General features: G+C 41.9%; 1 protein-coding gene across 2 annotated transcripts; it reads left to right on the top strand.

The window, feature by feature from the left end:
* Nucleotides 1–861: 861 nt before the first annotated feature.
* Nucleotides 862–9,385, top strand: LOC119340898 (diacylglycerol O-acyltransferase 1-2). 2 transcript variants are annotated; one of them, XM_037612797.1, is made up of 16 exons: nucleotides 862–1,251; nucleotides 3,316–3,396; nucleotides 3,500–3,573; nucleotides 3,660–3,735; nucleotides 3,941–4,008; nucleotides 4,956–5,079; nucleotides 5,441–5,539; nucleotides 5,672–5,773; nucleotides 5,856–5,992; nucleotides 6,335–6,416; nucleotides 6,532–6,552; nucleotides 6,734–6,796; nucleotides 7,396–7,443; nucleotides 7,720–7,782; nucleotides 8,624–8,677; nucleotides 8,755–9,385. In XM_037612797.1, the coding sequence occupies exons 1-16, from the start codon at nucleotides 919–921 to the stop codon at nucleotides 8,860–8,862; spliced, it is 1,533 nt and encodes a 510-aa protein (XP_037468694.1). In that variant the 5' UTR covers nucleotides 862–918; the 3' UTR covers nucleotides 8,863–9,385. The 2 variants fall into 2 exon arrangements, with proteins under 2 accessions (XP_037468694.1, XP_037468695.1); XM_037612798.1 differs by having other exon boundaries at nucleotides 1,233–1,251; nucleotides 3,362–3,396.
* The last annotated feature ends 457 nt before the right edge of the window (nucleotides 9,386–9,842 follow it).

The following is a 9,842-nucleotide window of genomic DNA, read 5'->3' as shown; positions in this document are numbered from 1 at the left end:
GAGCGGGAGGCCTCGCCACGGGAGGAGGTGCTGCAGGCACCTCCGGCCTTCCAGGCCGCCCCCGTCTACCACGCACCGCCGGCCCACCTGTGGACGCCGCCGGACTACGTCGACCTCGTCAGCGACGACGACGACACCGGCGGCCAGTGAAGATGGCGACGGCGACGGCACCGACGGGCGCGACAGGAGCGCGCAGGAGGCGTTTTTTTTGTTTTTTGTTAATTATGAAACTGGGCCTTTTAAGTGGCCGTGGAAACTGGGCCGTTTTGTGGCCGTGCCCCCTATATATGTTTTATGTTTTTTAAATGCGTTTATTTACTTTTTTAGTCATTTTATTATAGTTTTTTATAGTTTTTTTATTCACGTCCACCCCGGACACGATTTGGGGTGCGGCCGCGCGGTGGGCGCACGCACGACCCAACGGACAAAGCCGGACACGGGCGAACCCATCGGCGCCCCAAACGGATAAAATCCGGCCAATCCGGACGTCCGTTTGGGTCGTGCGGTGGAGTTGGCCTGAATTGTAGTGTGGCATTTTGAAAAATGAACCAGGTACATTATACATTTTCTATTCTTATTTTCCTTAGTAATAAATTGAATATTTCTTATCGGATGTCCCCGAAGGCGGAAGGGACAATAAATTGAATATTTTAACCAGGCATGAGATGGACACCGCTCCTACCCGTTCACTCTTTTCAACAAAGCGGACGCCTACACCGGGACCGACAACCCGTGCCGTCCGTCTACCCGTTCAGAACTCGGAACTCGGAACCTCGGAACCTGCGCTGCCAAGCAAGGCAGGCAGGAGACGCCTGGCGCGTCCTCCCCGCACGTGTCGCGCGCAAGTCGGCCGCCTCCTCGCTCCTGGCTTCGCTTTGCGCTTTTGCGCGTCACCCGCGGCGCGGCGGCCACCATCGCATGTCAAAAGGAGACCCGCCACCTCCCAGGCTCCTTCCTCCCTCCCCACGGCGGGCCGCCCACGGAAACCCAAAACCCACCCCGAACCTTCCAGAACCTCCCCCCCCATCTCCACCCATGGCCCCGCCCCCGTCCATGGCCGCTGCCCACGATCGCGACGACCCCTCCCTCCGCCTCCGCCGCGCCGACGGCGGCTCCTCTGCCGTCCACGGAGAGGCGAATCCGCAGGAGCAGCCGCAGCGGCAGCACGAGATGCCCTGCTACCGGGCGTCGGCGCCCGCCCACCGCCGGGTCAAGGAGAGCCCGCTCAGCTCCGACGCCATCTTCCGACAGGTATGCAGTCGCCGCGAATCCCTCCACTTGTTTTTCTTTTCCTTTCTACTAGTGATTGCCATGATCGCATATGCTTGCTTTGCTTGAGCCGCCCAGCCCCAGCATCGGATTCTGTTGCCCACAGTTTCTCCTTTTCTCCAAATTACGGTTGTCCAGCAGTGCTAGATTTTAGGGATGTTGAGACGCAGGTCCAATTTCATTTTTTGGCGCGACAGGTTGAGGTCAAAGCCTCTGCTCGTTTTGGGATTCAGGGGACCACCGGCGCGGGCGCGGAATGCAGGATTCTTCGGTCGGGCAGTGCCAAAGGCAGAGCATGAGCATAGCAGTAACATAGCGCATTTCAAGAAAATTTTGCTTACGTGGCAAGTAGTTAATGAGAGGTGGTAACATAATGCTCCCTCCGTCACAGTTTATAAGGCACCTTTCAGATTTCATGCATTTTCAGAATTGAGAAGGATTAAGGCGCGTTTCATTTACTGCTAGTAGTACACCATGCATGAGTAATTAGGAGTACTAGTACTAGCTGCATGCATGGTGTGAACGTGGGGTGGAAACCCGGGCTGTGAACATGGTGTGGAATTGGTCTCCACCAATGCATGCAAGGAGGCTGCTCGTTTATTGGAGGTGGGGTTTACCGAATCATTAACTTCTCAGCTAATTAGGCGCATACAATTAACTACGCTATAGATGAAATGGAGCCAATCGCTGCATCCTTGGTTCCAGCGATCTGGGCTAGACGCCCTATAAACTGTGAGGGAGGGAGTACTATGTTACTGTAACATAGCGCTTCCCGAGACAAGATGAGTCTACAAGTTAAGGCTGGTGGTCATAGTGGGGAGTAACTTAGACTAGTAACAATGTTTGTTACTAGGCTATGTTACTACCTCTATAGTGGGTTGTAACATATATGTAGTGTCATGCATCACTTCATTTATTACTTCATAGACTCATTTAGCATTGGGAACCGCTAGGTGATGGTAACATATTATGTTACTCTATTTGTCTCTCTCCTCATTAACTACTTGACACATCATCACTTATGCTTATGTGGCATCTATGTTACTACTTATGTTACTCCCACTATGACCAGCCTAATAAATGAAGTCATCCATGATACTACTATTATGTTACTTTGCATTATGAAGGTAGTAACTTAGACTAGTGTCATGCATATGACACTAGTCTAAGTTACTCCCCACTATGACCAGCCTTAGCAGGGCTTGGCGTGTTGAAATGGACAGGCGGATCGGATCAGTTGGTGCGTGCATGAGATGTTGACTTGTACAAGTAGGTAGTAGCAGTAAGCTCAACGAGTTGTACAGTACTACTAGAAAGCACAGGGAGTGCACGAAGTGTTGACCTGTACAAGTAGCCAGAGATTGATGTGGCGTTGACTTGTACTAGTAGTAGAGGTAAGCAGAGAGTTGTTGGGAGTGTGTTGGGGGCCTTGGGGGTCGACTTTTGTTAACTCAACTGCGAATGCAGGGCTAATTGGGAGGTGTCGTGATCCACATGCTCAGTATCTGCTTGCCACTCTAGGGTTTTAACATGCTAAGATGTCAGTTTGACACAAGATCCTGAGGACCAGTACTCTGTCTGAATGATAAAGTTCTTTAATGGAAATAATATGCAACGAATGATGAACTGATCGTATGCCCAGAATAACTCGTCACACTCAAATGCAGCCCTGGTCATAGCTGTTAATCTGTTTCGATGCAAAGTTCAGTGCATGCCTGCATTTAAATCTGAACAACATTGGGGTTTCAAGATGAGTTTCAGTCAAATGCCTCTTTGGGTGGCAACCTTAGTCCTTTAGACGCATATATATGATTCTATACATCACATTATTCTACAGTTGTTCCTGCGCATAACTCCAGTGAACATTATTACATAATCGAAGCCATATTAAAACATTCATTAGGTTATAAGTACATCATATATCACTTTTTTTCTTCTTTTTCTTCTTTTAACTGATGTACTAAATTCGTTGTTTTGCATGTCATATTACTCGGTTGCGACATAAAGTTCTAGTCCTGAAATGTTTAGTTATTCACTTGATTGCAGAGCCATGCAGGTCTTCTGAATCTATGCATTGTTGTGCTGATTGCAGTGAACAGCAGGCTCATTATTGAAAACTTAATGAAGGTTTGATCACTTCCCCTCCAGAAGGAGCACTTAGTTTTGGTGCCTTCTGCATAGTCTTTTATATGCCTTGACACGTTACCATGGTCTAAATTTGTTGCTCCAGTATGGCCTATTAATAAGAGCTGGGTTTTGGTTTAGTGCAAGATCGCTGGGAGATTGGCCACTTCTGATGTGCTGGTAGGTATAATTACTCATCCAGCTCTGGTCGGGATATCATGAAACAGTACTAGACTTTGTACAATTAACCAGTCTGTGAATTGCAGCCTCACTTTACCCATTTTCCCACTTGCTGCTCTCATGACCGAGAAGTGGGCTCAAAGAAAGCTCATCCGTGATCATGTGAGTTTGTTTCTCAACATTCCTTAAGTCTCCATCATCAGTTCTTTTCAGAATGGCAAAGTCTCTTCATCCAAGATTTATGCTCATTTATGCTCTTTCTATGTTTCTTCATCATTGTCATACGGTCAAATTTAGCATAAAATCTGATCTTTTTCAGTAATTTTTTAAGTGTGAATCGCTCATGACTCCGGTTTACCTCTTGCAGGTGTCTATTCTTCTCCATATAATTATTACAACCACTGTCCTTATCTATCCGGTTGTTGTGATTCTTAAGTAAGCATATTTATTTCTTTGGCTTTGGGGTTTGTTTGGATGCATCTACTCTTCATATTTGTATATGATGGTTTGGAGCACATGCAGTTGCATTCTCGGAAACAAAAACACACTCAGTTCATTCATTCATTCATTTTTAATATATTTAATGATGTGGAGATGTACTCGGTCCATGTGTTTCAAACATAGTTATTGCTATTTTTTTAAGTTGGATGTTAAACAATGTAAATTGGTTGGCCAAACATGGTTATTGCTATTTGGTTTCATGTGGCGATCTCTCATATCCTATCGTTGACAATATTACCTCCCTCTGATCCATATTACTTGTCGCTCAAATGGATGTATCTAGCACTGACATACGTCTAGATACATCCGTTTCAGCAACAAGTAATATGGATCGGAGGGAGTACATGTCTATTGGATCAATGTGAGCCATCAGGTTGAGTGTCCAATCTAAAATTGTTCCATTGTTAGTTTGCAAATTGAAAACAAAAATTGTCAGTTATTCAGATCACTTGAGAAATATGGCTCATGGCTTGCAAACAAGTTCTTTTGGGGAGGTACGGGGCTCTTTAAAGTTATCACGTGTCATATGCTTGCGCAAGTTATCATGTGTTATATTTCTGTCCAAGTAGCGTCTGTATATCTGATAACTGACTTCTGTCACTGTTGTTCGTTAAACAATGGAACTAGGATATCTGATAACTGACTTCTGTCACTGTTGTTCGATAAACAATGGTGCTAGGATTACAAGTCGATGGCAGTTTTGTGTTAGTTTTTCCTCATATTTTAGGAATGTTAATACTGGTCATGCATTATTTTTTGAAGTCATGCATTGTGCCTACTAATTTTTGGTTAATGTTCTGATTATAAAGAAAGTTTTTCCTCAAAAGATAGTATTTTATTGCATAAATTATGGAATTTTAGTTACATTGAATATATTTCAGGTGTGAATCAGCAGTATTATCTGGATTTGTGTTAATGTTCATTGCAAGCATTACTTGGTTGAAGCTTGTCTCTTTTGCTCATACAAATTATGATATAAGGATATTGTCCCAAAGTATTGAAAAGGTACGAGTGCAATGTGTTATTACCATTTTAGTGCTATTTTAGTTTCCAAAACATTGAGGACTAATATAAAGGCTTCGTCTGAAACAGTTTATCTTTTAGGCCAACCACTGCCACATTTTTGAATAATAAATTGTTAACCAATGAACATTTTTCTTGTGTCTCTCTTAATTGTAAATCTTTCTAGACGATTGGATCATGATCTTGTTCCTATCAATACTTAAGGAAATAATTACATTAATTTGAGTAGCTACTCATGTTGTGCTTATACAGAGAATTGCCAGATTAATAATTTCTAGTATGAATGTGAATATTTCCTCTTTGGTCACTGTTCACAATAATAGTTCCCCTTTTTATGTAATAGGGTGCTACACATGGCAGTTCTATCGATGAGGAAAACATTAAAGGCCCAACTATCAACAGTGTTGTGTATTTCATGTTGGCCCCAACACTTTGTTACCAGGTGCTATTTTTCGGCTAGTGTGTGTCATTTCTTCTTCTGATTCCATGTTATTAGTTAATTATATTGGATGTAACTAGTTACATCAGTGTTAAAATTATGGCTTTCCTGATGCCATTCTGGTGCATTATGCAGCCAAGTTATCCCCGGACAGCATTTATTAGAAAAGGCTGGGTCACCCGGCAGCTTATAAAATGTGTAGTTTTTACAGGCTTGATGGGCTTCATAATTGAGCAAGTGAGCCTGTTACGTGATCCCTGACGTTAATTTTATGTGTATAATTTTTCAATTGAAATTATCTAACTCCTGTTTCCGGCAGTACATTAATCCAATTGTGCAGAATTCGAAGCATCCATTGAAAGGAAATTTCTTGGATGCTATTGAGAGAGTCTTGAAACTCTCAGTGCCAACATTATATGTATGGCTTTGTATGTTCTATTCCTTTTTCCATCTGTGGTAAGTATCTTGATTACCTTCTCTTGTCACTTTACTTTTTTTTTCCTTTGATTCTTCCAGTTGGGCACAGCACATCTAAAAAGACGACAGTACCATCGGATATTGTGATTTTCTACAGTACTTAACTTACTGATGTCATAATGGTTGCCTCATGCACGATCACATATCTGTAACTTTTGTGTATAGAACACAGTATTTTTTTGAATGAAAAATTTCTGTAGGAACCTGATAAATGGGTTAACTATTTGAGAAACGTAGTTTTATCGCAACAGTAAAATTAAGTTCTTGACAGCCTTCAAATGCATGACTTCTACAGCTTCCGTTCATTATTTTTGTATACAGGTTGAATATTCTAGCCGAACTCCTCCGTTTTGGTGATCGTGAATTCTACAAGGACTGGTGGAACGCCAAAACAGTTGAAGAGGTGAAAGGCCTGTTCAAAGTTTATCTTGTTTATTTTAGAGAAGTTTAGATAGAGCTGACACTGTTTAAATTTCCATGCATTTAAATGTGGCGGTATTTTGGGGGGCTTACCACAGTACTGGAGAATGTGGAATATGGTAATCTTCTCACCCAACCTGAAGAATAGTTGTTCTGGACTAACTGGCAATTTCCTCCCAGCTGATAGATGACACATGTTCATAGGCCTGAGATAGTGTCTGATTGATTGGCATTATCATAATGTCCTTTCTTAATTGGCATTAGTATAATATCCTTCCCTGACAATTTTCTACTTGTCAGCCTGTTCATAAGTGGATCATTCGACATATATATTTTCCATGCATAAGGAATGGCTTATCAAAGGTAATTTCTTCAGACTAAACCTGTTACTCCTTCTGGTGGCCAAATTATAAAAAATGCCACATTTTCTTTTCCGTGTTACATTGTTCTTTCCATTTCTGTGTAAAATGGGTCTTGCGTGACATCTGAAATTTGGTTGCTTCACCATTGTTATATAGAGAACACTCACTGTACTGAAATCTGCTAGTGCAGATAAACTGTTAGCATGGAGAACTATCAACCCAGTTTAAATTAACTGACGCTCAGGATACAGCTGTTAATACTTGATAATGTGTTCGCTTGGCCTACGACTTTGGCATGGTAATATCCATTTTTGTGGGACTACATTAACTAGTATGCACGTCGACTAAATAGCAACATGTGATGAGTCTCGAAGGTAGAACAACATGGATAAGGAGCGTATTTGAAAGCCAGGACATAGCATGGATAGTCAAACAGAAGAATACCTGAAATTCACTTAGAGATTGAGTGTAGATAAAAATAATATTTATTCATTGTGCGTTTTGCTTTGCAGAACTTGTTGGTTCTTTCTGTAGAGAATAGAGCTAATTTGTCTTTCGAAATACATACTTCTGAAAATTCATGTTGAATCTACACTGCAGGGTTGTGCCATTCTCATCGCATTTCTGGTTTCAGCTGTATTTCATGAGGTACCACACTTTGAGAGTTCCACATTACATGCCCTAGCTATCATTCTTTTATTTTTCCTAGTCACCAGCTAGAGTGGAGATGGTTTTGTTCCCTGTTTTATTGAGTAATGATCTAGGTTTGATATAAAGTTCTACTTGGAAAATCAATGATATATACACGGAATTTTCAACCCCGGCACCTTTTCTGCTGCACGTTTGTACTTGCATTGAAAAGGAAAGAAGCTGGTATGGTATCTCACATGTGACCTTCATTTCATTGTCTTTGTCAACTTGCAGCTATGTATTGCTGTTCCGTGCCACATTTTCAAATTATGGGCATTTTCTGGAATCATGTTTCAGGTATGTATTGATTTGAATGACACTTGTGTTTCGTTCTTAATCTTCTTGGACTAAATCAGTACAGTATCTTCTATACAAGTTGATGCCCTGCACGTTGCCACATGTATAATAGATTAGTTCTGGTTATGTGAATTCGATGACAAAAATAGTCTAGCATATAAACAATAGACAATTTAGTACATAAAATTTATCACATGCAAAAAATTCTGTGTATCAAGACTTGGGATAGCAATGCTGCAGATTATTTGAAAATAAGAGCCCATATACATGCCTATGCCTATTGGAATCATTACAAAAGGCAGATTCCTATTGTTACCAACTTACAATCTCAAAGAAGATAATTTACAATTGTCGCTTTGTGAAGTTTTAATACTCCCTCCGTCCGGAAATAATTGTCCTCGAAATTGTTGTATCTAGACTTATTTTAGTTATAGATACATCCATTTTATCCATTTTTAGGACAAGTATTTCCGGACGGAGGGAGTACAATACATCCATCTTCACTTCACAAAACTGATTATCTGCACTCCTCCAAACATCTCCATGTGACATAATAAGCCTAAGAGGAAAAATAGGCCAACGATCAAGAACATTTGTGCTAGCTGTCCAGGCTGTCGTTCATCAGTTTAACAGCCCGACACTGTGATGGGTAACACTGCTCTTGGGCGGCCGGCGGCCATATGTCGGTGTAGGATCAGCCCCATTGTTGCTTTAAATCTGACGAGCCGTTACTATGCAAATTCGTGATTGGTGCCGGTTTAGTTATTCTAAACTGCTGTTGTCGGTATCTGTACATATCCACTTGTATCATTTGACTGATGTTCATGTCTGTCGTTCCCAGACTCCCCTGCTATTCTTGACGAAATATCTTCAAGATAAGTTCAAGAATACAATGGTATGAGATGCTCAATACAAAATGTATCCATCTTCCATTGTTTCCCCTGACGCATTGAGCTGTGTTGAACTTGACAGGTGGGCAACATGATATTTTGGTTCTTCTTCAGCATAGTTGGGCAACCAATGTGTGTTCTCTTGTACTACCATGATGTCATGAACAGACAGGCTCAGACAAATGGCTAGTTCTGTTTTAGAAGTGCACTATAACACAGATCGTCCGAAGCAAATTGGCCCGAGGCAATGGAGGGGCGGCCTCCTTAATGTTTCGCCATGGGCTGTTAGAGCTTGCTATGCTACGAATCCAAGTTTGTCAGCATGATATGTTCCAATCCGTTCCAGTTAGCTCGCTGCGTTCCAAATGTATGATATGCCGGCCGGGGTGTGTACTGAAGATACCCCAGTGATGAAGCCGAAGATAACACGACCTGCCACATGTGTTTTGTGTATACTTTTCGGTTCACGTGCCAGCAGAGTTACGTACGTGATGCCCTGTTGGATATAAAGTGTATGTGCCGTATGACGCAACTCGCCTTTGAGGTCTGGATGAGCGAAAAGGCTCGCGCGCTTGAGAGAGCGTACGTACATAGTCCTGCCACGTTGTTGTGTACCAACGTTGCTGGAAAGAATAATGTAGCAACAATTGCGAGGCAGTTTTGTCTCTCTTGTAAACCCTTTTTTGGTGCGTGAAAGCTGGCTCATGTAAACCTGACCTAGAATCTCCGCGTTTGAATGGTGTAACTGCAGCATGGTCAACCGAGGCCGAGTCATCCAATTGATTGAATTTGGTTCTGAAACGAAGACTGACTGATTACCAAATGACAAAGGTGCCCCCTACAATTGGTCAAAAACCCACAGCAAAACCAGGAAACTTGGGTTTTTGAAACAAACGAGACAATGCAGTTTCTTGGAACACAATTGCACAGGTGTGAGATCCTGGCTTAGGAATGATAGATTACTCATGGCTCCTTTGGTTCATATGATATGAATATCATAGTAATAGGAAACTTGTAGGAAATGAGATGACATGTACCTCAATTCTATCAATAGGAATAAGAAAAGAGATGTCATTTGGTTCACATCGTAGGGATTTTTTTCATTGAGTTTACACTAAATGTTTTTTTTTTTTTTGAAATATGGAAGATATGAACCAATCCTATATAAGA

This window comes from Triticum dicoccoides, chromosome 7B (assembly GCF_002162155.2).
Source record: "Triticum dicoccoides isolate Atlit2015 ecotype Zavitan chromosome 7B, WEW_v2.0, whole genome shotgun sequence".
NCBI lineage: Eukaryota > Viridiplantae > Streptophyta > Magnoliopsida > Poales > Poaceae > Triticum > Triticum dicoccoides.
The sequence above is the reverse complement of the archived record's forward strand: the minus strand, read 5'-3'. Positions and strand labels throughout refer to the sequence as shown.

Excerpts from the sequence above, each read along its gene's own strand:
- LOC119340898 (XM_037612797.1), top strand. The coding sequence starts at position 919 with ATGTCAAAAGGAGACCCGCCACCTCCCAGGCTCCTTCCTCCCTCCCCA. Across the intron at positions 3,736-3,940 it reads GAAAGCTCATCCGTGATCAT|GTGTCTATTCTTCTCCATAT; the intron begins GTGAGTTTGTTT and ends TACCTCTTGCAG. Across the intron at positions 6,797-7,395 it reads TAAGGAATGGCTTATCAAAG|GGTTGTGCCATTCTCATCGC; the intron begins GTAATTTCTTCA and ends TCTACACTGCAG.